Below are 27,862 nucleotides of genomic sequence, written 5' to 3' on the forward strand. Positions count from 1 at the left end.
GCTGCTCTTGGGGACGCCTGGGACAGAGCAGCTGGGGTACTGCCCGGTTGGTCCCGTAGCACTGCCCCTTAGGGCTGCAGGACCAACCCAGCAGCACCCCAGCTGCTCTTGGGGATGCCTGGGGCAGACCAGCTGGAGTGCTGCCGGGTTGATCCCGCAGCGCCGAGGGGCGGTGATGCGGGACCAACCTGGCAGCACCCCAGCTGCTCTGCCCCAGGCGTCTGGATTCAGCCTGCTGGTGAAACTGACGCTGCTGATCAGTTTCAGCAGCGGCTGAATCCCGACGCCTGGGGCAAAGCAGCTGGGGTGCTGCCGGGTTGGTCTTGTAGCGCCGCCCCTCGGCGCTGCGGGACCAACCCGGCAGCACCCCAGCTGCTCTGCCCCAGGGGTCCCCAAGTCAGCCGCTGCTGAAACAGATCAGCGACTGATTCCAGGAAGCCCGGGGCAGAGCAGCTCTGCCCCGGACTTCCTGGAATCAGTCGCTGATCTGTTTCAGCGGCAGCTGAATCGGGGACCCCTGGGGCAGAGCAGCTGGGGTCCTGCCGGGTTGGTCCTGCAGCGCCGAGGGACGGCGCTGCGGGACCAACCCGGCAGCACTCCAGCTGCTCTGCCCCAGGCGTTCCCAAGAGCAGCTGGGGTGCTGCCGGGTTGGTCCCGCAGCCCCGAGGGGCAGCGCTACCAGACCAACCCGGCAGTACCCCAGCTGCTCTGCTCCTGGCTTCCCCGATTCAGCTGCTGGTCAGTTTCAGCAGCAGCTGAATGGGGGAAGCCTGTCTGGCTGCCCCAGCATTTCTGGGTTCCTGATGGTGCCGGACCATCAGGAGTCCCGGAGCATTGGATGCCGGACCAATGGAGTTTTACTGTAGTATGAAGTTCTTAGCACTTTACATCTTTTATCAATCAGGCTACCAAGATATGAAAAATAAGCATATTCATCAAGCTGATCCTGAACTACTCCATTTAAGTGTTCCTGTGCTCACGAATTGCATAATGTAAATTACAGCCCAAAATTCTCATTACCTGATCCTCTGAGAACAAGATGCCTTTCTGAGCATTTATTCGTCTAAACAGGTCCCCTCCTTCACAATAATCCATCACTATATAGAGAGAGCCATTTTCTGTAAAAACAAGCAATATTCCAATATTTCATAACAAATATAGATGTGTAAGTTTTCTGAATATCTTACCATATGAAATTTATTTTTGTGTAGGTCATAGCAAAGATACAGGTGAAAAAACAGTTATTTATTTCCCAAGCTTCAGGCAAACTGCTTATATTGTTTCTGTTTTTGGCATTGGTGATTCAGCAGATGGCATTCTTTCCTTCATATCATAAAAATCAATACATGAATATGGTGTTAGGGGGCACCGAAGAAACTGAGGTATCTATTCTCAACCCTCAATTATCTTAATGTTAAAGGAGATGGAACTTGCTTTAGATGTTCAAGTTGTAATTTAGGTCATTACATCTGTCTATTTTAATTTTTCTTGCAGTTTCACTGTTTCATATAAGCTACATTACATTACTGTTATAATGGCTGTCACTCCCCATCCCAGCATGTTGGCTGTCACCCCCAATCCCAGCAGGCAGCACGACAGAGAAGGTACTGGCGGGAACCAGCTTTTAAGTTCCTGTCCCCCCACCTTGCTGCTTCTAATAGGGAAGTGAGTAGTCAATACTCCAGTCGACTACTGACTCACATCCCTAACCAAAACATGACAAATAAATCTTTTATTTCTCTTTTTACAAGTTCTCATGTAAGATACTCCCTTTATCAATGAAAAAGAAAGATATGCACAATAGTCGTTCCCCTCCAGTTAATTATTTACACTGGACCTGAGAGTAAACAGAAGTGTTTCTATTTAAATACAAACAATAGTATTTAAATGGTTACAAATCAAAATAGATCAAAATAAGCTACTAAAATAAAACAAATAATTTAAGTTGGTCTTTTATTCTGACTTGGCTCTCTAGCCCTTCAAAGTTCTTTGTTTCCTCTTAGAGTATCCAGACAGTTTCAAAAGCCAGCTGAAGACAAAGGGGATTGCTTCCCATTGCTTACATATTCTTTCCCTTGGGGCAGGAACCCTTTGATCTACATCAGGGTTAGTCAACCTGTGGCCCATGGCCTGCATGCGGCCTGCAGCCCGTTAGTTTGTGGCCCGTTAGTTTGTGGCTTACAGAGAAGATTGGGTTTACGTGGGGCTCAACACGTGGCCCATGGGTGGGATCCTTTAACCATGGCCTTCACTGGAAGCACGTTCCACAATGGCGAGGCATCTCCCAGGCAGAAATAGATGGTTACAAGGTGTTGGCGTTTCTAGCCTTCAGGGAGGTAGTGCCAGGAACACTGGGACATTGTGAGAAGTACTGGCTGCTTAGCCTTGTGGCCAGAACCTGAGAGGTACTGACTGGCTTACACTGGCCACGTTTGAGTAAATGACTAATTATGTACACAATACAATTTGCATAGAGTACACAATTAGTTGATAAAGGGCTGCTGCGGCTCTGCAGTTGAAATGTAGTAGGAGACAGGAGTGCACGCAGCCCAGCTCCTACTACATTTAACTGCAGAGCTGCAGCAGGGTTAGGTCCGGGACCTAGTACGAGCCAGGACTGAAGCATTCCGGACCGCTGCAGCTCAGCCTTTTAAATTAAGCAAGAGCCGGCTCCTGCTTCCCCTCTCCTTGCTGCTTCAGATATAGAGGCAGCGAGGGGTGGGTGAGAGGGGAGAATGCAAACAGTCGACTTGACTGCCCAATAAGCCTGGGCTTATCAGGTAGTCGACTAATCTTTTACATCCCTATATTAAGGTTTATGCACTTACTGTCTTAATGTTAAAAGGAGTAACTGGTGAATTGTATTACTTGGTGACTGCCTAATCATGCAGGAGAGATGTCACTCCTTACTTAAGCTGGCGATGCAATGTAATTTTCTAGCACTGCCTCATCACAAAAAAAATCAGTGAATAACTATCAAACATAATTACAAACAATTATAATAGACAGTGGATCACTCTGTTATGAATAAAAACAAAAGATTGCTTCAGAATAACACAAAGTGGGAAGAGGCAATCTGAAACTAATTATGAGTCATCTTTTTCAACAGAGGTGTTTACAAATAAGTTTGTATCTCCTATGAAACCAACCAGCTCTAAAACAGACTGAAATTTCAGAGACCAAAAAATACTTTATTAGATAAGATAGCTCTAACTATTAATAAGTGTAGGCCCTAGTTTCCACATTTAAAATTTTGCTTTGTATGGTAAACCATTCTTTTGTTATAACTGGAACCAATCTATTCTGTCTTCTATAAGTGTTCATATTACTGTGCATTGTACTAATGTGATAATTTAAGGCAAAACTACTAAACTGGTTACACTGTTCCTCTAGGACCAAGAGATCTGGGATTTCTGTGAGTAGCCAGTAATGGGCAGGATATATCAGAAGCATGCTTTTAGCAGACTCAGGAGCGCTTCTTGTTAACCAGCCAGGCAAAGAAAGGACTGGCGCAGCTAGGAGGAGAGTCTTGAGTAACTTACAGAATGATTGACTTAGCAGGCTACCAGCTACCACAGGCAGGACTCCCACTTGCTAGAGGAAGAAGTAACAGGGTGATAATACAGTATTGTAACAGGAGGGTTATGCAAAAGAGTTGGAGGTAGCTGTCCCACTGTACTTGATGCTGATGAGGCCTCAGATGCAGTACTCTGTCTAGTTCCAGGCAGCACACTTTAAGAAGGATGTGCACACACTGGAGAAAGTTCAGAGAACAGCAACGAAAGTGGTAAAGAGTTTAGAAAAGCTGACCTGTGAGGAAAGATTTAAAACATGGGCATGGTTTGTTTTGAAAAATGAAGACTGAGGAGACGATCAGACAACAGTCTTTTCAAATATGCCAACGTCTGTTATAGTGAATATAGTGATCAATTGTTCTCCATGTCTACTGAAGGTAGAAAGGGAAGCCATCATCTTAAATCTGGAGAAAAGGAGATTTAGGTCAAGCATGAAAAACTTCCTAACTACAAGAACAGTTAAGCACTTGAGAAGATTTCCAAGCGAGTAACTGACAGGATTTGGATGTGGAACTGAAATCATTCTAAGTTTTTGCAAACAGGTTAGAATATCTGTTGGGGATGGTGTAGGTATGCCTGGTCCTGTAACAGCATAGTGGGCTGGATTAGATGACCTTTCCAACTACCTTCCAGAAGTTGTTTTTGCATGAAAGGGTAGTTCCATAGTTACAAAGTAAACAGGGTGGACTGGTTTAAATCAAGGCAATTTAAAACATTAATTTAAATAAAGATTTAAATCACAACAACAAAAACAATGATTTAAATCAGGTTTGTAACTGATACTTCATGTATTTCTTCAAACGATAACACTCATTACTCATGTCAGGCTGCATTAAGAATGTTAAGAACTAAACCACACACACAATAGCACTTACTTATTTTATTCAACTAAACCTTAAATGTTACTTAAATGTTTCACATTTGCCACTGCAGCAGTCTCCTGAGTTGCATGACAGCTGTCCTTCAACTTTTTCTTTTAATTTCAATTTCATTAACTCTACCAGACAAGTTCTGAGAACATTCATATATGTAATCCTTAAAACATCTACAACTAGGTCTCATCTTCCCACTCTCACTGTCAATTTGATGCAGATCTGATTCCAAGTTACCAAAAAAAGCTAAGACTGACTATGCTTAGAAGCTTCAGGGGGTAGCCGAGTTAGTCTATACAGGATAAACTTAAAAAACAACAAAAAGGCTGGTAGCACTTTATAGACTAACAAAACATGTGGATGGTATCATGAGCTTTCGTGGCACAGCCCACTTCTTCAGATGACCGGAGTTCTTAATGACAAGACCACTTAATTTTGGAATAAGCCCCATTGAAAACAATTATAGGATGGGGTTCCTATGGGAAAGCTGAGCTATGCTGAAGTAAAATAGGAATAGACTTAACGGCATCACCATTATATTCTGTGACCATGATATTCCTAGATAAGGGGCATGTATTTATAATGTAATCTCATAAATATTTCCGAAAGTTTGTTTGTCTGTCCCAAAAGATATCCAAAATGGTAAGAGCTAGAAACATCAAGTTTTGCATGGATACTGAATTCCTAAATTAAATAACTGGATTGGTTATATCTCAAAATCGGTTTCCCCAGAGCCCCAATTGGGCCACTAATTCGCTTTTAGTACTGCCTGATCACAGGCATTTGCTGGATTCCTCTGTTAAGCGTGTCACAAACTGCAACTACGATACTTTGTCTGTTATCATAGGGAAAGGATATTTCAAATAAAATATATGTTAACGTAATTGACGCAGTTCATTCACCACATTTTTTGTTATCAAGAAATGAGTTAAATGTAAATGCATTTTGTAAGCACATCACTAGCTATGTTAATTTCTTAAAAGTAATATACAAGAGAAAAGTATTTCTAATAAACCGTGCTGTTAATGTCACTGATGTAGTTCATTCATCACACCTTTTGCTATATTTACCCCACATGATGCCAGGTATTTCTGCTAGTATAAAATAAGAAAAGGTCACTCAGTGGCAGTGTCTTCAGAACTCTGCTATGCTTGGCTCAGGTCCATCACCACACTTAAACACAAAACAAAAACAATCTTATCTAGCCTGTGTCTGTCTTTACACATTTGTCTGCCGAGAAACAGAAACCAAAAACCCAGAATTCTCAACAATCAAATATTGGTTGCCTGTCTGGACAGACGAGAGTCATTAATTCATTTTTATGAGACTGCTAAGTATAGGTGTAGTATGTTGTGATGAGATTAAATTGTAATCTATTTTTAAAATGAGAAATTTAGTATTTTATTGATGACTTTGAATTAAAAAAATCTATTTGTATATAAAAAAAAACATTGAATGTTATCCACCCTGAAAAAAAAATGAACATAGAAAGCTATCACAAGGACTGTCTAATTACTCTGTTTAAATCATGAGGAACCCCATATGTGCACATGAGAATCTGAACGTAACCTAACTGCTTTCAAACACTGATCCAGGATACCATGTTTAGCTTCTCCATAACGTCTGCTTATTCCTGTGATGCTCATTATGATAGTGTTCTAAAACAGCATATCAGCAACCTCTTCAATCTTTCCTCACTAGTTCAATGTTCACAGTTTCAGACTATCAATATGAGGGATACAAGATCTAAACAGAACACTGGGCCACTGATAAATACAGCCTTCCTTAAAGGCACAGTGTCTTTCAGGAGGATCCTTGACAAAGTCATTCCCATCCCCAAACCAATCAAAATCCATCAGGGCAAGGTTCCTGCATCTTTCAAGTTTTTTGGTGACAATGTGAGGTAACTTACTGTCCTGAGGACTTATGGATTTCTTGTATACACACAAGTCAGTCAACTGGTTCATTCATATTTGAATTTAGTTTGAGTACAAGCATTTCGAGCTTAGGATAGATAGATATAGATATATATATTGGAAGAAAAAACATCTGGTGGAACCTTCCCAGCAAGAAAAAGGACTAATAAATTTTTCACTTATATTAAACTTCAGACAAAAAACATAAGCTATATATATTTTTCAAAATGCACAGACTATCACTTGAATATTCACTTGTTCATGTTCCATTATGTAGTTGTGAATCTTACCTTCAAATGATTCCCGATACAGGACAATATTTGGATGTTTCATGTTTGCTAACACAGCAACTTCTCTCCTTGATTCTTCTCTCTCCTTATTGGACATCTTTAAAACAAAAAAAACAAGACCATTTTTGAGATCAGAAATACAAAAAGAACATATTTATTATTAATACTATCACTCACCTTAGAGATGTTTATCTCCTTAATAACATACTGTTTGCTATTTTCTTTAGATTTGACCAGAATTGCTTTTCCAAAGGATCCTTCACCAATCTTTTGCACCTTAATATATTTCTCCATAGCTCTTCTTCTAAGGCATCCTTACACGAAGGGCTGGGCAAAAAACAAAGTGTGCTCTGTTAACTAGATAATTAAGTTTAGTATCTGCCATATCCAGTTATGAATAATATTTTAGTTACTAATTAATTTGTCTTGTCCATTCCATAATAAACTTAATTTCTCCTTTGCAAGTCAGTTAATCCAAATCTCAAAGTCTCACCCACTAAGGATGCAAAATCATATTATTTAATCAGTTAATCAATTAAGGAAGGGGCAGGCAAGAGGGGAGGGGGGAAGCAGCTGGGCTGAAGCTAGAGCCTGCCACAAGTGGGGAGCTGCTCCAGGTCCCACTAGTTAACCAGAACTTTTCACTGCTTGAATGGTCCAGGAAGTAGGGATGTTAGGGTATGTCTACACTACAACGTTAATTCAAACTAACTTAGTTCGAATTAGTTAATTCAAACTAAGCTAATTCGAACTAACGGATCCAGACTAAAAAACTAGTTCGAATTAGCCTTTTGCTAATTCGAACTAGCATGTCCACATTAAGTGGACTCTGAACCGGGCTTAAGGATGGCCGGAAGCAGTGCCGGCAGGGCATCAGAGGAGGACTTGGAGCGTGGAGATGCTGTCTCAGGCTAGCCGAGGACTGTGCTTAAAGGGTCCCGACCCCCACCCCGGACAGACAGTTCTCAGGGGTGCCCCGCTTGCAAAGCAGTCCTGGCTTGGAGTGCCCGGACTACCCACACTGGGCACATCACACCACTCGGCCATCAGCCCGGCTGCACTTGCCATAGGCTGCCATCTGGGGAGAGGGGGCAATTGGGGGGGCTGCAGGAGAGCTTCCACCCCCAGAAGCCCACAGAGCCAGCCCAGTCCTCCCCATCGGGGGCTCGTGCCCCATTCCTCCCTCACCTCCTTCCACTTACCCTTCCCTAGCCCCTCTTCTTGATGTACAAAATAAAGATAACGTGTCTTCCAAAATGGAATCTGTCTTTATTGAACAAAACTGGGGGAGACTGGGAAAAGGAGGTGGGAGAGGGGAAGAGAGAGGCTGGGAGAGGGGAGGGCAACTAAAATGGTCAGGGGTTGGGAACAGGTCCCATATGAAAAGAGGCTAAAAGGACTGGGACTTTTCAGCTTAGAAAAGAGGAGACGGAGGGGGGACTGGATAGAGGTCTCTAAAAGCAGGAGTTGGGTGGAGAGGATGCATACAGAAAAGTTCTTCATTAGTTCCCATAAAGAAGGACTAGAGGACACCAAAGGAAAGGAATGGGTAGCAGGCTTCAAACTAGTAACAGAAAGTTGTTCTTCACAAAGCAAAGAGTCAACCTGTGGAACTCCTTGCTGCAGGAGGCTGTGAAGGCTAGAACTAGAACAGAGTTTAAAGGGAAGTGAGATCAAGTCATGGAGGCTGGGTCCATGGAGTGGTATTAGCCAGGGGGTAGGAGTGGTGTCCCTGCCCAAGGTTTGTGGAAGGCTGGAGAGGGATGGCACGAGACAAATGGCTTGGTCACTGTCTTCGGTCCATCCCCTCCAGGGTCCCTAGGGTTGGCCACTGTTGGCAGACAGGCTACTGGGCTAGATGGACCTTTGGTCTGACCCAGGACGGTCATTGTAAGCTCAGGGCTCAGCGTCGGGGGTCTCACTGGACCCCCATGATTCTCTTGCACACCTGCTCCTGGGTGGCCAGGCTGACAGCTCTCCTGCCCTAGATGGCCACTTTCCCGTGCCTAGTGCGGAGATCGTGGACGAGGTCCACGATGTCTGCACTAGCCCAGGTGGGTGCCCACCTCTTGCGGGAAGGGGAGCTTGGACCCTCCTGTGAACAGGTACTGCTCTGTCTGCTTTGCAGCAACCTCCCCTGCCCCACTACCCACTGCTGCCTCTATCAGAAGCACTGTGGAACCAGTGCTGGGGGCAACCAGCTTTTAAGCCAGCTTCTGCTTCCCCCTTTCCGCCTCTGATACAGAGGGAGCAAGGGAGGGAGAAATGCAAGTAGTTGAGAAGATTAACCAATAAACCTAAGCTTATCAGTTAATCCTATACTCAACTACTCCATTACATCCCTAATAGTCAGAAAATACCAGTGAATTCAGTCTCCAAGTAAAGTCCATATTCCCTGCTTCACCTTGCTGGCGAGCATCACCTTAGCTTCCTTTAGCTCTCATTATTGGGGAAGACCACCTCAGTAAGAAATTTGGAATACTTAAATACATTTTATTGAAAAGCACCAATTTTCTTCCACTATTTGATCTGAGGAAGTGGGTCTGGCCCACGAAAGCTCATCACCTAATAAACCATCTTGTTAGTCTTTAAAGTGCTACATAGTCCTGTATTTTGTTTCAGCTACACAAGACTAACACGGCTACATTTCTATCACTGTTAGAAAGAGTTATCAAAGGGGGAGTAACCGAGATCTACCAATTAAGTGTGGCCAGATTAACAGAAAGGAGACCCACCTAGGTTTGTGCAAGAAGGAAAAAAAAGGCATGACAGAAAGAACTAGTTCTAACTCAGAATTTTCTTCTTAGGTACTACTTCCAACCCAAGAGGTAAATTGTCTTTCAGTGTTTAAGCCGCTGGGAGGCGAAGAGCTGAGAAGAAGCAGAGCCCAACCAAAGTAACGCAATTTGGTCCTAATTAAGTGCTTGGTTTCTAGCAGACATCATGGTAAAACAACGGACGTCCGAAGGAAGGATCAGACAGAAAAGGTGACGGCTTTGCCCCACCGTACAGGAAGCGGGGTCCCTGCGAGGGGGTCACTGCGGTACCAGGGCGGGGGGGGGCAAGCTGAGCTGGAAAGCGCCACACGACTCAGGACGCGCCAAACGGCGCCGCCTCCCAAGGGCCCCCACACGTGAGCGGCTGCAGCCCGCAGGTGAGGGTGCCAGACAGAGAACCAGACGCCGATGCCCTTGGGTTACACTCAGCCCCACGGGCGGCCGCAGAGCCAGGGCAGCGCGGACCTGCGGACCAAAGGCCGCCGCCCCCAGAAGCGCGAAGCCGCCCCTGGACCGGCGCCCTCTGCCCGCGGCCCCAGCCTCACACCCGAGCCAGACCCCGCACGCCCAAAGACGGCCCCGCGGCCCCTCTGCCGGGGCTGGAGACAGGCTGCCCCTCCCCGCGCGCCAGCAGCCAGACCCGACAGCCGCCGCGCCCCCGCCCCAACTCACCTTCCCCCGCTACCGCAGCAGCCGCCACTGTCCGCTCAACCCACCCTCGCTCCAGCCCCACCTCTCGCACCGCAATGGGTGAGCACGTCCCAACGCCGGCTCCCATTGGATAGTGCGAGCCAAGCAGGACCAGCAAGTTTGTCTGCACCTCCCAGCTAGCGGGACCGCGATTGTAGCTTCACCCTGGTAACGCGGCGCAAAGCAGCACGGGACAGCGAAGAGGCAGCTTCCACGCGCCCGGGGCGGAGCTCACGGGCAAGATGACTGAGGGAGAAGGGCATTTGCGTATCGGTGCTGCGTCGGGCGCTGTGAATGAGCGTGAGTGTCCGTCTGACTCTGTGCGCGACTGCGCATGTCTGTTCGTATGAGCTCGTGACCGTGCATCTCCCTGTGTTCCATGCAAAGGGGTTCATTTGAACGGACATCTGTGCGTGCCCTCCGTGTACAAGGAAACCTCCCTCTTCCCTATACGGGGTTAGCGCAGGCAGCCCTGAATTCCTTGCCCTCTCCTTGTTCCCCCCACCCCCACGGGACAGGCCCATGGCAAGGCTCTCCTGTACAGATGCATATACAGACTGATGGATGACTGTCTCTACATATCACCGGGTCACTTTCCATGCCTGTTTTTGAGTGACCAGCCATTTTTCTGTGCCTGTGCATACATTTTCACCTTTGACCTAAGGATATTATAAAGCAGTTAATTTACTAGTGGAGTAGTCCATGGAATTTCCATGGATTACTGTTAGGCACTTCTGCATTCCTTCTTTGAAATATACAAGAGCTCCTGTAGGGGCTCTTGTACATTTCACAGGAAGAGTTCAGCACTCCAGTGCAGCCTGGGGCCAGTGGGAAGTCCCGCTGACTCTGGGCTCCACACAGGCGCTTCTGCTCTGAAATGTACATGAGCCGCTTTTGTGCATTTCATAGCAGACGAGCCCACATGGAGCCTGGAGTCCCCCGGACTTCCTGCTGGCCCCAGGCTGCACATGGTATGCCAGCTTTGAAATGTACAAGAGTCCCCAGTGGGGGCTCTTGTGCATTTCAAAGAGCAAGCGCCCGCATGAAGCCTGGAGACAGCAGGGAACTCACAGTCCACCCAGTGACCCTGGGTTCCATGCGGTGCTGCTGCTTTGAAATGCCATGCACAGCCAGGGTCAGCTCGGGACTTCCCAGTTGATCCTGGGCAGTGTGTCATTTCCGTGGAACATCGGATCACGGCATTTCAAAGGGGCAGTGCCACACAAAGCCTGGGGTCAACTCCATGCAGCTTTTCAAAGAGGCAGCACCGCACAGAACCCAGGATCAGCAGTGTGGCACTGCCCTTTGAAACGCTGCCACATGTTTCAAAGCGGCAGTGCCTTACGGAGCCCTTACTGGGTTCTGTGCAGTGCTGCTGCTTTGAAGTAATCCCTCTCCCCCACTTCCCTCCTTTGCTGCCTCTATCTGATAGAGGAGTGGTCACCAACCAGGAGATCCAGATCTACCAGTAGATCTTAGAGCCTCTGACAGATGATCCTGAGTGGTTTGGCTGGGAGGCTATCAAGTGCCAGCACTTCAGCTGCCCTTCCCCACACTGCCCTGCTGCTCCTGCCCAGAGCCGCCCTCTGGGAGCCCCCTGCTTGTTGTGCAGGGTGGGGGAGACAGAGGCCATGGGCACTGATGTCACTCTGACTCCCTCCCCTGTACCCCATCTTCTCAGAATGAGGAGGGCGGGGCTTTGGCTAATGGGTGGGGCAAGGGTATTTGGGTCTGAGGTAGATCCCGAACTGACAAATTCAGAAAGTGATCTTGTACTTAAAAAGGTTGGAGACCACTGTGATAGAGGAAGCAAAAGGGGGGGAGGGAGGAACAACTAGTTGATAAGCCAATGCTTATCGGATAATTGACTACTCCTTAACATCCTTAGTTTGACCCAGCTATGTATGTGTGTCTGTAATTCATGCATATGAATCTTTTGGACTAGGTGTTGGATGTCTTCTAGGATTAGAGCATGTATATGTATGTTCCTGATATGTATACAGGTAACTGCTGTGTTATTGTCACCATATAAACAAGTTTTTATATGTGTATTTATGCATATGCGTGTGTTGATGCATAGTAAGTTGCAATTACATGTTTGCACATGAACTTCTGGGCATCATTGCATGTAGTATGAATAAGTTTTATTTTACACTAAATTTATGCAGTAATCTACAAAACAGAGTGAGGCCTAGTCTATATTAACCCCCACCATTGGTCTAATTTATGTCACTTCAGCTATGCAAATGGTGTGGCTGAAGTTGATATGTTTACTGTGCCATCTTGTGTGCAGTAAGAGCTGTGGGGGCTGCTACTACTATGTCACCAACAAGAGAACACTCAGATTGACTTATCACATCTAAAGAGATGCAGTAAATCAACAACCCATGAATTAAACACTGCAGTGCGGATCTCCAGTTTAGTGAATACAAGCCCTAAGTTATATGGCAGATTTTACAAATGTATGTGGTACTATAGGCATGTGTGTTAACCCCAAGATCCAAAACCAATTTGTACGTATTGATAAAATAGATGAGGAAATGGCAAGGGGCTAAATGGAATAACTCTCATTAACAGTTTATATCTTTTAAGATAAAAAAGCCTAGCAGTAGATGTTATCTCAAGCTGCTGATAGGCCTCTTTCCAGACCACTAGAAACCAGCTCTCTTTCCCCTGTATAGCTCTCACAGTGGTCCAAATAAATCCTCAGCAAAACTTCTAGGTTCCCCAACTTAGTCATAACAAAAACACTGGAGCTTATTCTATTTCTTTGTGCCTGCAGCAGAGATGATTTAGGAGGAAAATGGGATTTAGGTAGTTAAATTATAAAAGACAACTGCTGTAATATTTATTACGTCATTTTTTTCCTTCCTAGAATTTTACTTTATTCTTTTTCTAGAATCTCACTGTGTTTATACCTTCTTTTAGGGTACTTCTATACTGATATATAGCCAAGTCTCATTATTTTTTCCCCATCATTTAGAATCAATCCCAATAAGTCCAGAAACTTATTTGCTCTCATATGCTTTTGTACTATTCCCTTTCTCCTCAAACTACTCTTCAGCTTAATTGCCACCAGATGTCCCATCCTTTCTGCCATTCTTAGTCTCCCCTCTTCTTTCAATGAACTGCCTCAGGAATGGAGTGAGTTTCCAAAGCACAAGATGACAAGCGCTGACTTGATCATCGGGAAAAGGTGTCCAAACCCCCCCAGTGTCCAGGAAAGGGTTAATGCAGGGGTGGGCAAGACAGTGTCTGTGGGTCTGATCTAGCCTGCCAAGCCATTTGTTCTGGCCTGTGGCTCCCCCACCACTCCCCCACATCCAGGCCAATGGAGACTTGGAGACGGGGGGGAATATGTCAAATCTCCTCCCCCACCTGGGGCATGCAGTATCAGACAGAACTGTCAGCTGTTCAAAAGAGTTGGTGGTTCTCTCTAGGCACCAAGCACTCCTGGCAAGGGGTGAGAGGATGGCATAAACAAGACCTCAGTTAGGAGACCATAGTGAGTAGGGAGATAATAGACCCCAGTCAAGTGAGCCAATATCCACAGTCTGAAATCAGAGCTGAGTGGTTTTATTGCATATGGAAGGATAGCCAAGTATGTGTGTGTGCAGGGAGAGAGGATAAGAATTGCACAGTTATATTGTTGGGCAAGGAGACTGAAATAGGTCAAAGCTTGACATGGATCCCAAAATTCCCAAGTATCAACAATCCTTTTGGAAAACTTTGAAAATCCTCATAGCAGGGTTGGGGAACGTTTTTGGGACCGCACAAATGTGAATGAACAAACAAAACCAAAAAGCTTACACACACACACACACAACCCCCTGATGTAATGTAATGTTCTTTTTAATGTAAAAAAAAATTTGTTTTAAAATTTAATGTGATGGCTGAATTTGGGAAAGGGTTCTGGAGCTTGCCCTTCCTCCCTAAAGGCACCCCATGCAGGGAAGAGGCTGGGGCACTTCACTTCCCTCCCACTCCTGCAAGGGATACCGCCCCCCCCCCCCCCCCCACACACACCCAGCCACTTCCCTCCACTTCCACCTGTCTCCTTAATGGTTAAGGAGGCATTTCTGTAAGCGAGTAGCTGAGGCTGCCAGACATTGTTCCCTGATGCAGCCACCTTATGAAGGGAATGGGGGTGTGTAGAGAAGTTGGCTCCACTGTGGCTTCCCTTTCCTCCTGACAGGTGCCCCATGCAGGGAAAGGGGTTGGAGGCTTCCCTTCCCTCCCACTCTGGGCACAGATTTCCCCCTCCTCTTTTCCTCCTTGTGCCGTATGCCTTCTTACTGGCAAGAGTTGTTGATAGCAGCATCTTCTTTGCTGCTGCTGGTGCAGGTGAAGGGCAGCAAGCACAGAAACACCGGAGGACGTTCTGTTTGCGCAAGGGCTCTAGCATGTGGCGCTTCCCTCGTCAGCCAGGTCTCCTGCATGCAGGAGAGAAGCCGAAAGTGTCTGACCTGCGCTGTAGAGGAGGCTGGAGGAAGTCTTTAAAGCAGCCCCCAGGATCTTCCATAGCATTCCATGGCCGCTGGACCCCCCAAGGGATGGATTAAATTGTTTGGCAGACCAAATTTGGCCCAGGGGCCAAAGGTTCCCCACCCCTGCATTAGTGTGCCTTAGTGACACCTAGTGGTTGTTTCACATACAAAATGACAACCTACTTTTGAAGTTGGTTACTCTGTTAGATCAAGTGATAGAAATGAGCAGGGTTCGCCAAGCCGTGGCGAGCCCTGCTCACCAACCGTGCTGTCTGGCACTCTGCGCGTGTGCAGATCGCCCGAACCTGGCTCTTCCGGGATGTAATCTCGCCACAGGCGAGTAGATTACATAGATTGTCGAGCCCTGGAAATGAGTGCTGTGAATCTAAAAGTTTAGCATTCCTGATGATCTAGGCAGGCATCAATATGGTTTCACAAGATGAATTTTCTCTTTTTGTCAGTCTGCTTGCAAAAACTTGAAATAGCATTTTAAAAAGTTAAAAGAACATTAAGATTCTAAGGGGTAACCAAGTTAGTTTGTAACTGGAAAAACAAAAAAAACAACAACAAATAGTCTAGCACAGCAGTGGCCAACACGTGGATCATGAGCCACGAAGAAAAAAATGGTGTCTCCTGATGGTCTTCTGTTCTCATGGCCAGGCCGCTGTGAGCCGCTGTGAGCTTTTAAGATGGCTCCCCACTCATGCCCGTTCCCACAGAGCCGTCTCTCTCCTCTGCCCTCACGCTGCTGCCTTTCTGTCAGAATCAGAAGCATGGGAGAGGGTAGGCAGAAGCCGACATGCACAGGAAGCCGGATTTTAAGCCAGCTCACCATGCCTGCCAGTTCTGCAGAGTTGCCTGCTGCCCACTGCTGCCTGTCACAGAGGCAGTGCAGGGGAAAACAGGAACCAGTGCCCCAGGGGAGTGGACTGGCTCCCTATGAGCACCATCTCTGCAGAGTCGCCTGCCCCATCCCTCCCCATGCTGCTTCCTCTGTATCAGAGGCAGTAGCAGAGGGTGTGGGAGGTAGGAGCAGGTACACACAGGGAACCGGTTTTCAAGCTGGCTCCCTGCACGTCACCCCCGTCAAGCCGCCTGTTCCCAACACTGCTGCCTCTTTATCAGATGCAGCAGAGGGATATGGGGGTGAGAGACAGTGCTTGCGGGTTGCTTAAAAGCCACCTCCCCGTGAGCTCTGGCTCCTGCCCCTCCCCCCGAATGTAAACATTCAACTAGGATGTTAAATAGCAGTTACCTAGCTATTCATATAGTTGATACAATTTGTATTGATTATACGATTAGTCAATGGAACCACTCTGAAGAGCCACAGTGGGGGTAGCTCCTGCAGCCAGCTCAAGCTCGGACTGAGCAGTCCCAGCTCCTGCTGGCTCCAGGAGCCATCTGTGCTGCAGCTCTGCATTTTAAATGTAGTATGAGCTGCTCGGTCCCGGCTCAGGCTGGTCCAACAGCCCCTGTTTGTGGCGGACAAGGCTGGCTCTCGTAAACAGAGGCTGCTCTGGCACAAGCCCCTGTTTGCAGCTGGCAGGACTAGTCATGCACGGGGCTGCTGTCGAAGCAGCCCCTGTCCATACGGGGGCCCAACTTCCTGCTGGGACCCCTGTGGTCAGGGGCTGCTTTGCAGCAGCCTTCCTTATTCCCCCCCCAGCTGCCTCTGATAGAGGAAGCAAAGGGGAGGAGGCAGGCAGCACCCTGGAGATGGTCCCCACCCCTATCCCCACCCCTTGCTGTCGGGGAGCTGGGGAGGCAGAGGCACAGTGGGGAAACGTGGGGACTGAAGCAGTTCCCGCTCTCTCTGGTTCCATGCTATGCCTCTGCCTCCCTTTCCCCCAGCACTGGCTCCTGATCCCCGCACCTTGCTGCCTCTCTCTGACAGAGGCAGCGAGGAGAGAAGGGAAGTGACTAGTCAAGTCACTGCTCAACTATCCAATAAACTTATGCTTATTGGCTAGACGACTAGTCACTTACATCCCTACGTGCAAGTGCTAAAAATTCAAACAGTTACACGTTGCACAAAATTACAATAGTTAACATCCCTCATAGGTGTGCAACTGACTGTTGTTTCCTTAGTGAGGTACTTCACATTTATCATTATTGAATTTCATCCTATTTTCCACAGACCATTGTTCCAGTTTGTCCAGATTATTTTCATCCTATCCTCCAAAGCACTTGCAACTCTTCCCAGCTTGGGAACATCTGCAAACTTTATAAGTGTACTCTCTATGCCATTATCTAAATCATTGATGAAGACATTGAACAGAACCAGTCCCAGAACTGATCCCTTTGAAATCCCACTTGGTATGTCTTTTCAGCATCGTGAACCACTGATTACTAGTTATACAATTATACAACTAGTTATATACCCATCTTATAGCAGATCCATTGTATTACCGTAGTTTGTTAATGAGAAAGTTATGCAACACTATATAAAAAACTTTGCGAAGGTCTATGTACATACCATGTCTACTGCACCCCCCTTATCCACAATGCCAGTTACCCTATCAAAAAAAGGTATCAGATTAGTTTGATAAGATTGGCTTTTAAGAAATCCATACTGTTACTTATTACCTTCCAAATGTTTGCAAATTGTTATAGTGTAGATAAAGACTATGTGATACATACAGGCAGTCCCCGGGTTACGTACAAGATAGGGACTGTAGGTTTGTTCTTAAGTTGAATTTGTATGTAAGTCGGAACTGGTACATATTGTAGGGGAAACTCTAGCCAAACATTTCTCCAGAGCTCAGTTTTATTCTCTCTCACCTCACTTCCCTCAGTCCTTTATTCTCAAGCTGAGGTGTCTGCTGAGAAAAGCCGCTCCACGTCTCCTTGGTCTGCTGGGTGGAGCGCTAGCTTCGCGTCTCCCTGGTCTGCTAGGGGGAAAAGCAGCTAGTGCGGGGTTGTCTCACCGCGTTTGTAAGTAGGGATCTGATGTAAGTCGGATCCATGTAACCCGGGGACTGCCTGTATATCAGGGGATGAATTAAGCGTTTCACAGGCAACTTTAATTATGAAATTTCCCAATATCTGAGTGCTGGACTTTCCAGCCTCAAACTTATTTTAATGCACTTTTTAAAAGTCTAACTATATAGACACTATCATGCTCAAGACTAAAGACTTTTTTACAGTTTCCCTTACTGTAGAGTAGTGGTCTCCAACTTTTTTTAAAACCAAGGTCACTTTTTAAATTTCAGAGCAACCCAAAATCTACCCTGCCCCTTCCCCGAGACTCCATCCACTCCATTCTCCCTTTTCTCTATCACTTTCTCTCCCCACCCTCACTTATTTTCAGTGGGCTGGAGCATGGAATGTGAGCTCCAGCTGGTGCGGAGGGGGTTAGAAGAAAGAATGGGAGAAGAGTGCAAGCTCTGGGAGGGAATTTGAGTTCAGGTAGTGACTCCAAGCTGGAGTGCAGGGTGCTGGATCTGGGAGGGAGCTCCAGGCTGGGTCAGAGTGTTATGGTGCAAGATGGGGTGGAGAAGGGAGTGCTGGCTCTGGGAAGACTGGCCCCAGTGTCGGTGTGCCGGTGGGGTTTAGGGTGCTGGCTGTGGGAGGGGAGTCAGAGCTATAGGAGGCAAGGTGCAGGTTCCAGCTAGGAACACACAGCTTCCTGCTGGCAGTGCAGCGGAGCTCAAACAGGCTGCACACCTGCTGTTGCTCTATGACAATCCCAGAAGTGGCTGGCTGTAGGCTTGTGTCTGTGGTCCTCGGGGGAAGGGGACAGCATGCTTTTGCATGCTGCTCCCTGTCCCTAACTAGGGATCTTAAAATGTCTCTATTTAGGTAAATGTTAACCACTGAAAATTTTAGCAGTTATGTGTTTACACTGTCCTTAGAGCACCCATTGGCCAGGAGACAGCCAATGGGATCTGCAGGCATGGGCAGTTTGCAGAAACATGCTGTTCCCTTTCCCCCAGGGAGCACAAAGATGAGGTATAGCTGGTTGGTGGTCTCTCAGAGCCCTGTAGCACTAGCCTGGAGATTGCCATCAACTGGCTGAGGCTCCAGGATCGACCACTCCATTGTGGTCAATGGCCTGGTGACTCCTGATCTAGAGAGAAGAAAATATTTAAGGGGCATCTCCAGAGACTGAGTCAAGGACCAATGCTAACCTTACAGCAGCAATTCCAAGCATTGTTTTGGTGGAGGTCACCTTTCAAAGGACTGGTAGTTTGGTTGCTTCCTGTGTTTCATCTACTAGAGATATAAGCACCTATTAGAAATATAGAGACCCCTGCAACAACTTGAGAATTTCCTAGCGTTTGCTTACAATGCCTGTACCTTCACATAGTTAGTGTCATATTTCAATGAGAAGTCCTGTGGCATCTTATAGACAAACAGATTTATTGGAGCATAAGCTTTTGTGGGCAAAGACCCACTTTGTCAGATGCATATACCTGAATTTTCCACTACATTCATCTGACAAAGTGGGTTTTTGCCCACGAAAGCTTATGCTCCAATAAATCTGTTAGTCTATAAAGGTGCCACAGGACTTCTCATTGTTAATGCAGATCCAGATTAACATATCTACTCCTTTGATACTTGTTATATTTCAGTTAGTTTTCAAATATTTTCTTTACAATGAGGAAGGCTAGATTCTAGGACTCAGTTCTGTTGCAAGTTCTGTGGATGCAGAATGTATTTGGTTTTAATCTTATCTGAATTTATATTCAATATTGGTGTTTTATATTTAATTAATAAAAAGACTGTAGTTTTATGTTTATTTTGTGCATTCAACCTTCCAGGCTGACAATATTTTAGAAGATTTGCTTTTGTTGAAGGTTAATTACTTCATTTTAGAAGCTGGAAAAACAGTAATTAATGAGACAGCTCCTAAACTCACAACTGAATTTAGACTTTCAAAAAAATGCATTAACATTTCTTTGGGGACTGTCACATAAAATTAAAAAAGAGAAAGACCCCACTGAAAAACCAATACCATGAGAAAGACGCCAGTGAGAGAACAAGAAGAAAAAAAATATCCAATCATTATTTAATATTAATTCAGCACCATCTGAGGCACTCTACAAAACAAGCTCACAATTAACAGCACATCGAAGCCCACGTTTTGTTACGGAACTTGTACTAACACCGCTCTAGTTTTCAGTTCTCAACAGAGGGCGGTGACCGCACAGGTGTGTTGTTTGTAGCTCGGACTAGGGACACGCGACACCGTGTAAGGTGTTAACCGGTTAACTCTACAGTTTGACTGGTCAGCCGATGGGGGGGGGGGGGCTAGAGGAGCACCCCCTGGGACGCCGCAGGCCGGGGCTGTGTCAGCCCCCACGGGCTACCCTTCCGCACCCGCAGCGCTGGGACCAAACAAGAGCGGCTGATCGGTCACAGACGAGTGGCGCCGGGTCTGGGAGCCAGAAGTCACCCACCTTGCCGCTGCTCCCTGCCCCAAGGCCAGGCGATCTCCAACCGCCATAAGCGCCGGAAATAGGCCGTGGCGCGGCGGAAGTGACGTAGCTCCGGGCGCAGGGGTGGTGGGGAGGAAGCTCCGCCCACGCGCGGAGTGGGGTGTGGCCGGGCGGGTGAGCGAGCCAGCGCTGGCGGGGAACGCTGGAGCCAGGCGGCCGCGCGCTGTCCTGGACCCCGCCCCGAGCAGCTTCTCCGCCCTGCCCAGCAGCGCAGCGGGAGGATGCGCGAGCGTCTCCCCAGGGAGCAGCAGGCGGCGCCACCTGGCCAGGTACGGCGCAGGGACACGGGGCGAGGAGGGAGGCGTCAGGGTTGCACGAGCCGGGGCAGCGTCCGTGGGTTTTCACGGCTCCCCTCGCTTGCCGGGGGCTGTTGGCTCCTCCGCATCTGTCTCTTTGGGGCGCTGCGCAGTGGGGAGCGGGTCAGTGCGCGCGTGTTGCTCCCGCAGTGCCCCAGTGCCTGCCTGGGCCCGTGGCTGCAGGGTGAAGCCGCTATTCCATGTAGTGACGATTTCTGTCTGAGTGTTTACACTTTCCCAGGACACGGGAGAGACCGCATGCATGGCATGGCGGTCTCCTAAAGACACGAGAGAGGTAGTTGAATGCCTGATTTTTTTCCCCCAGCTTTAACTTCATTGCTTCGCAAATGAAAGTATTGTTTGCTAGTGTCCCTGCAGGTATCGAACAGGGTCTTTCTCTTTAGAAACTCCCCATCTTTAATGTTACTGTATCGTCACCTGCAATGCTTATCTGTTTGGTGTACATGCTCCCTATTTTAGCAATGAATAATCTCATCTTCTTGCGTTTGCTCACTTCATAATCACCTCATGGTCTTGGCTGATAAAATGGCTGTAACACCAAGAAGCTTGGTTATGAGGCGGAGCATTCTGTGTTTGCCCTTTCATAGCTAGAGAAGATACTGGAAGAAATAGATAACAGGAATAGACATAGAATTCTATAACTTGACGGAATTTTGAGAGGCTTTCTATTCTTCCAATTGCATGCGCTCAAGAAAGGACTAAATATTATCTAGACCATTCCTGACAGGTGTTTGGAGATCTTTATAAGAGCAGGTTAGACAGTGATGGAGATTCTACTGTTTCACAATCTGTCTAGGCAGTTTTAGGGATGTAAATTTCGATTATTTGGCTAATTGAATATTCAATGTACTTTGCATCACCTGTTGGATTAGTCAATAAAGGTGCTCCAAGGGCTGTTGCTACACTTCAAGCAAAAGCGCTGCAGGGAGCACAGGGCCAGTGGGAGACTCAGCAGTCCTCCGCTGGCCCTTTGCTCCCTGCAGCATTTCAAGAAACGCTGCACTGAGCCTGGGGTGAGCTGCGGACTCTGAATCTCCAGCTGACCCCAGACTCCATGCAGTGCTGCGGCTTTGAAACGCCACATGAAGCCCAGGGCTATCTGTGTATCCCAGGCTGCTTGTGGCATTTCAAAGTGGTAGCTTTGCATGGAGCCCGGGGGCAGCTGGGAACTCCCCTGCTGACCCTGGGCTGCACACGGCGTTTCAAAGTGGCAGCGGCATGTGGAGACTGGGGTTTGGCCCCAGACTCCATGTGGTGCTGCTGCTTGGAAGCACTCCCTTCTTCCCCTCCCCTTGCTGCTTCTTTCAGCAAAGGGGGGAGGGGGCGCAACTAGCATTTGCTTATTGTATAGTCAACTAGTTCACATCCCTAGACAACTTATTCCAATACTTTAGGAAAAACTTTTTCATGGTTTTTAACATGCAACCTAAGCCACCGTTGCTGCAATTGAAGAACATTACTTCTTGTCCTATCTTCAGAAGTTAAAAAGAACCATTTTTCTCCTTTCTCCTTTTAACAATCTTTTATATCCGTGTTTCTCAAACTGTGGATCCCAGCCCCCTGGCTGGTTACGAGCAACTTAGAGGGGGGATGCGGTATCACAAAGTTTGAGAACCTGTTTTATGAACTTGAAAACTGTTATGTCCCCTTTGTCTTCTGTTCTCCAGACTTGAAAAAAAACATTTTTTAAAAAATGTTTCCTCATAGGTCATTTTTTCTAGACCTTTGGTAATTTTTGGTATTCTAAGGAATTGCTTCAAGTTATCCATAACTTTCCTGAAATATGCCATCCAGTTGAATTGGATACAGTACTCCAGCTGAGGCCTAAGCAGCATGACATGGTGGAAAAATTATTTCTTGTTTACAATACTCCTGCTAATATATCCCAGAATTATGTTTGCCTTTTTTGCAGCTGTGTTCGACTGTTCACTTGTATGTAGGTTGTGGTCTGCTATGACCCCCAGATGCTTTTTTTGCAGTACTCCTTCCTTCTAGTTCTTTCCCATGTTGGCTGTGTGCAAATGATTGTTCCTTCATAAGTGGAGTACTTTGCATTTGTGCTTGTTGAATTTCATCCTTTTTACTTTCGACCATTTCCCCAGTTTATCCAGACCATTTTGAATTATCAATCTTATCCTCCAAAGCGCTTGTAACATTTGTCTGAAAACTTTATACATGTAAGGTGTGTCTACACTGGGCCACTTATTCCGGAAAATCAGCCGCTTTTCCGGAATAAGCTGCGAGCTGTCTACACTGGCCGCTTGAATTTCCGGAAAAGCATCGACACTGTACTGTACAAAATCAGCCGCTTTTCCAGAAACGCTACGGTGCTCCCGCTTGGGCAAAAGTCCTTTTTCCGGAAAAGCTGAAGATTTTTCAAAGCACAACTTATCCTTAACTATAGTGTCACTACTATTCTACTTGAGTCATATGATTTGGAGCATGAGTTAAGTTCCCATCATAAGTAGGCTAGTGGCTTTGGAATTAATGCAGAGTGAATGCATAAAAAATATCCTCCAAGATGAGTATTTTGTGGTAATTGCTTTCAAGAGGACAAGAAAGTTCAATAAAGAGGTAAAATTCCCGTTCTGTATTGGTATGTAGTATTCAACATTGTTCCGATTCTGTGCCTTTTAGCCTTTTTTTTTAAACTCAAGTTCAGTCAATTCCATATCTGAGAGAAATGTACTCCTAAGAGAATGCAATATGAAATCTATAATTGTGGTCTCTGTACTAGCTTCTGCTTTAAGTTACGTGCATAAAAAATACCAGATTGTTTACATATTTTGTGGATATTTAATTGTATCCATTATACCACAAAGATAAACTTCTAGCTCTTTTACTTTTCTCACTTTTTTCTGTGTATCCCTACATAATAATTTTCCAATCTAGAGTGTATGTACTGAAATGCTGTCTCATTGTATTTCCCTTTATTCTGTGGAAGGCTTTCTTTTCTTTTCCTTCAGTTAGAACTTAATGGCTCTAAAATGGTTTTATTTATTTTTTTGACTTCTGAAGAATGAACTTTATTTTATCTCCTCTTCTGTGCTCAATATTGCCTGATACTTTTATGATTTTACATGTTGCTTGATGTGTTTAGAATAAGTTAAGTTAAATTGTATGGGAAACAGGGCTGTATTCCTTCTTAATCGTGATAGATTTTTTAAAATATAAGTAGTTGAAAACTGGTATGAGAACTTGATGATTTTGTCATTAAGTGCAAATAGGTGGCAATTTCCTTGTTACCAAGGGTAGTACTTAACAAGGTGGATAAAACCTTTTTTTAAATTTGTATTTAAATTGGACTGTATCTTGTTACTTAAATTATAATAAAGATATCTTTTGAAAGTTAAATGTGTTTAACATCTGAATTTAATAAACATGCGAAAGACATTATCTCTTACATTTATTTATTGTTTAAATGTTTTGATGTTAGGTTTAAATTCAAGTTACCACCCTAAGTCAGCTTGACACAAAACACAAGTAAAAAGTAACTAAGCAATATATCATTCACCACTTTCTAACATACCAGAATTGTACAATTTATAATCTGAATGCATTAAGCTATATAACTTCTGAAATAAATGTTTATAGTAGGGATGTTAACTAGCAGTTAGTAAGCTAATTGAGTAGTCAATGGAATTTCCATTGACTACTCAATTAGTTAATAAGGAGGTTTGCTGGTGCTCTGCTTTTTTAAATGTAGTAAGAACCTGGTGGCTCTTCCAACATTTAAAAAGTAGAGCCACAGCAATCTGGGGCCAGGTGCGAGCTGACATCTTTTACTACATTTAAAGAGCAGAGCTACAGTGGTCTAGGACCGGGTGCGAACTGAGACAGTTGAGCCTGGCAGCTCTTACTACACTTAAAAAGCAGAGACGTAGTGTGTGGGACCTGGTGTGAGCCAGGATTGCTCCCACTGGGTCCGCTGCTACACCTCTGCCTCCCCTGTCCTGTCTCCCCTCCCCCAAGATGGTGCTGGGGGAAACTGGCTTTTAAGCCAGCTCTCCATAGCTCCTGCTCCTGCCTAGGCTGATGGGATAGTCAACTAGTCACTTTACATCCCTAATACATAGTTTACTAGCCAATTAGCCCATCATAAGACGGATTTTCAGGTCTTCTCTCTTGAGCTGTGTGTGTGTGTGTGTCTCAGCTCTCCTCCGCCTCCTGCCTCTCTCTCTGTCTCGTTCTTTCTCTTCTCCCCCTCCTTCCTTTCACTCTCCCTTTCTCTTCTCCTCCGCCTCCTGCCTCTCTCTCTGTCTCGTTCTTTCTCTTCTCCCCCTCCTTCCTTTCACTCTCCCTTTCTCTTCTCCTCCGCCTCCTGCCTCTCTCTCTGTCTCGTTCTTTCTCTTCTCCCCCTCCTTCCTTTCACTCTCCCTTTCTCTTCTCCTCCGTCTCCTGCCTGTCTCTCCCTTCCCCTACCCCTCCCGCTGCGGCGCTCGGCTGAGTGCTGCCGTGTATGTCACTGCCCCACCTCCCTTTCCCCTCCCACCACGGGGGAGCCCAAATGGCCCCTTGCATTGCTGGCTTCCCTGGTGGCCTGGCTAAGGGGCGCAGCATTCAGCTGAGCACCTCAGTGGGAAGGAAAAGGGGGGCGGTGATGTATATGGCCCCGCCACCTGGCCGTGTACGTCACCGCCCCTTCCCCTCCCTCTGTGGCGGCTCGGCTGAGTGTTGCGAGCTCAGCCGCGCCGCCGTGGGGGAGGAGGGGCAGGGCAGTGACGTACACGGCCAGGGAGCGGGGACGTCTATGTCACTGCCCCTTCCCCTCCCCCGCGGTGGCTCAGCTGAGGGGCGCAGCACTCAGCGCTACGGCAGGAGGGGAAGAGGGGCAGGGCACTGATGTACACGGTCAGGGGGCGTGGCCGTGTACGTCAGCGTTAGACTCACAGACACTGGGCTACTATATATATGATACTGTACTCTCCTAGGTAGAGAAAAAAGGAGCAAAAATGTACCACAACTAGTCTAAAGGTTCTATTTAGTTGTAAATCAACATGTTTCCATGGTTATATAAATTACTGTGTACTTTTATTTAGAAAACTGTACAAATGGAAAAGCTTATTGAAATCCTGGCTTTCCACATGACGACTTGTCAGTCCATCCTGGTACTTTATATTGTCCTTTTCTTACTGGGTGTCATAAATAACCTTAGAGTGCCCTCCTGCACTGCAAAAGCTAGGTTCCCTGCACATACTAGCTCCTACCTCCGTCTCCCCCCCCCCTCCACCCCCCCCCCCCCCCCCACACACTGCTGCCTCTGATACAGAAGCAGCAGGGTGGGGGGCGAGAGGGCAGGTGTGTCTCCAGAGGTCAGTGTGCGTGGGGAGCTGACTATTAAGCCTGCTCCCCCTGCATACCTGTACCCTCTGTGTAACCGTGATGGTCAACAGATGAGCCCAGCTTTGTCAGTTAACTGTACACAGTTACACATTCACATCCCTACCACTAATCTATAACTTAATAAGCAGCCATGATAAATTGACCATTCGTGAATTGATTGTTACAGTGTCGATCCACCATGTCGTGAAGGCAAGTTCTTCATTTCAAATTCGATTTAAATATTTCATTAGTTTGTTGCTGAAGATTGTGAAATCATATCTCTAAAAAATCATTGTGCATCTAAAAATCTATGCAATCTATTTGGCTTTAGCCTTAATTGCTTATCTCTTCAGAATTTAAACACATAGTAATCTGGAATTATTACTTCATGAAGCTTTGAAAGAATATTTAAAATGTTAAATCTGCTTACAAATACTGATTGAGAAAATATAAAACAGAGATGAGCCACATCATGTATTCCCCCAATATTTAATGTTGTATTCTGCAGAACAGCTGACTTGTCTTTATGCACCAAGTTTTTGCAAATAAATCTCTGACTAACTTCAAGGTATGTCAAAAATATGTAGTGCTTTGAATTAGGCATTTTCTGCATGTTAAGTATTCATAATCTAGCACAAAGCAGAAAATATGCTTGATTTTGTTTGGAAAGAAATTTTAGAAGAATTTTTCTTCATATTTCATTTGCTACATTTGGGTTCAGATATTTGGCTGGAATGGGTGAGCAGAAGATAAGAGGAGCGACTGTAGGAAGGGGGCAAGGCCCAGGCAGATCAGGAGTGGGAGAGTGGCAAGGCCACAGATTAGGGAGCTTGCTTCCCCAAGCAGCAGTTTCACCCACTGTTCATACTAAGGATGCTTACTTTTTTTTAAACTTACTTCAGGGCTGTCAAGTGTCTAAAAATTCTAATTACGATTAATCATGTGCAACTCCCCTTTGAAACACTATGGTGGCGTTTCATCGGGGCAGTGTTGCATGGAGCCCAGGATCAGCTGGAATCCCCAGCTGATCCTGGGCTCCATGCAGTCCTGCCCCTTGGAAGCACCACAGTGGCATTTCCAAAGGGCAGCGCAGACAGAGCCTGGAGTCAGCTGAGAACTCCAGCTGATCCCCTTCTCCGCTGTTGCAAAGCCCCTTTGAAATGTTGGAGTGGCACTTCAAAGGGTTTTGCAATGCAGAGCCGGAGATCAGCTCAGCACTCCAGCTGATCCCTGGCTCCGCTTGCGCTGCCCCTTTAAAGCGCCTGAGCTGGTACTTCAAAGAGGCAGCGCAGCATTAACACCTGCGATTATTGCATTAATTTTTTTAATGAGTTAATCCTGTCCTGCGTTAATTGCAGGCATTAATACAGGTCAATTGACAGCCCTAATTTACTTCCCAAACCAAGTACTAATACTCCGAGAACCTAATACTCAGTTCTAAACAAGCATAAGGAAGGTCAGTGGCATAAACAACACTATTAGCTGTATATCTGTCCAAAGAGAGCCTATTTGGATTAGAACAACGTTTCTTCAAAGTGAAATAGCTACAAAAGACTTGGTAGAAGTAGGAAGGTACTGGGAAGTTGGGAAAATTAGCCATAATAGGAAAATCTTCCTTGCTTAAGAGGTCCTGTATTATAAATATTGTTATAACAATATTTAAACTAATTACAAGTTTTAAAATATTATATTTGGACAATATTTCACTTAGCATGATCTGAATTTTCTGTTTTATCAAATTAAGCTGAAGCATATTTGCTTTATGTGAATTACCTGTTCTTTATTGTATAGCTTTAATACTGCTTCTTACCACATCACTCTTCCTTTACTTAGGTTATAAAACAGCTAAATGGAGTCTGAGCAGCTTTTCCATAGAGGCTACTATCGAAATAGTTACAACAGTATAACTAGTGCAAGCAGTGATGAGGAGCTTTTAGATGGAGCAGGTGTCATTATGGACTTTCAGACTTCTGAAGATGACAATTTGTTAGATGGTGATGCATCGATTGGTAAGTTAGTAGTTCTTATTTATGGCTTTTTTCTGTTTGTTTATGAGCTTAGGAGGGAGTAGCTTTTGCAGTGATTAAAATTTTCCAGATCTTGTCAGTAACTGTTCATGGAGATGGCTCTGAAAATGTTACTGAAAAACGTTTGTATCTACAAAGGTTTCTCTTG

General features: G+C 45.9%; 2 protein-coding genes across 14 annotated transcripts in view; one reads left to right on the plus strand and one right to left on the minus strand.

Moving 5' to 3' along the window:
- Positions 1–17,122, minus strand: part of NEK1 (NIMA related kinase 1) — a 141,222-nt gene extending 124,100 nt beyond the window's left edge. For 2 of the 9 annotated variants that reach the window (XM_006111681.4, XM_075931131.1), the window contains exons 1-4: positions 10,103–10,613; positions 6,831–6,980; positions 6,654–6,750; positions 1,021–1,118 (exon numbers count right to left, since the gene is read on the minus strand). In XM_006111681.4, the coding sequence (XP_006111743.2) occupies positions 1,021–1,118; positions 6,654–6,750; positions 6,831–6,947 (312 nt within the window). In that variant the 5' untranslated portion in view covers positions 6,948–6,980; positions 10,103–10,613. Of the gene's footprint in view, positions 1–1,020; positions 1,119–6,653; positions 6,751–6,830; positions 6,981–10,102; positions 10,614–17,083 lie in introns of those variants that run through there. The other 7 variants (XM_006111682.4, XM_006111679.4, XM_025185930.2 and 4 more) reach the window with 6 other exon arrangements.
- Positions 17,123–20,124: 3,002 nt separating this feature from the next.
- The window catches only part of CLCN3 (chloride voltage-gated channel 3), an 83,454-nt gene continuing 75,716 nt past the window's right edge, over positions 20,125–27,862 (plus strand). Inside the window, exons 1-2 of one of the 5 annotated variants that reach the window (XM_014574866.3) lie at positions 20,125–20,317; positions 27,521–27,696. In XM_014574866.3, the coding sequence (XP_014430352.1) occupies positions 27,537–27,696 (160 nt within the window). In that variant the 5' untranslated portion in view covers positions 20,125–20,317; positions 27,521–27,536. Of the gene's footprint in view, positions 20,318–27,520; positions 27,697–27,862 lie in introns of those variants that run through there. The other 4 variants (XM_075931136.1, XM_075931137.1, XM_075931135.1 and 1 more) reach the window with 4 other exon arrangements.

The sequence above is a fragment of the Pelodiscus sinensis genome, chromosome 5 (genome assembly GCF_049634645.1).
Source record: "Pelodiscus sinensis isolate JC-2024 chromosome 5, ASM4963464v1, whole genome shotgun sequence".
NCBI lineage: Eukaryota > Metazoa > Chordata > Testudines > Trionychidae > Pelodiscus > Pelodiscus sinensis.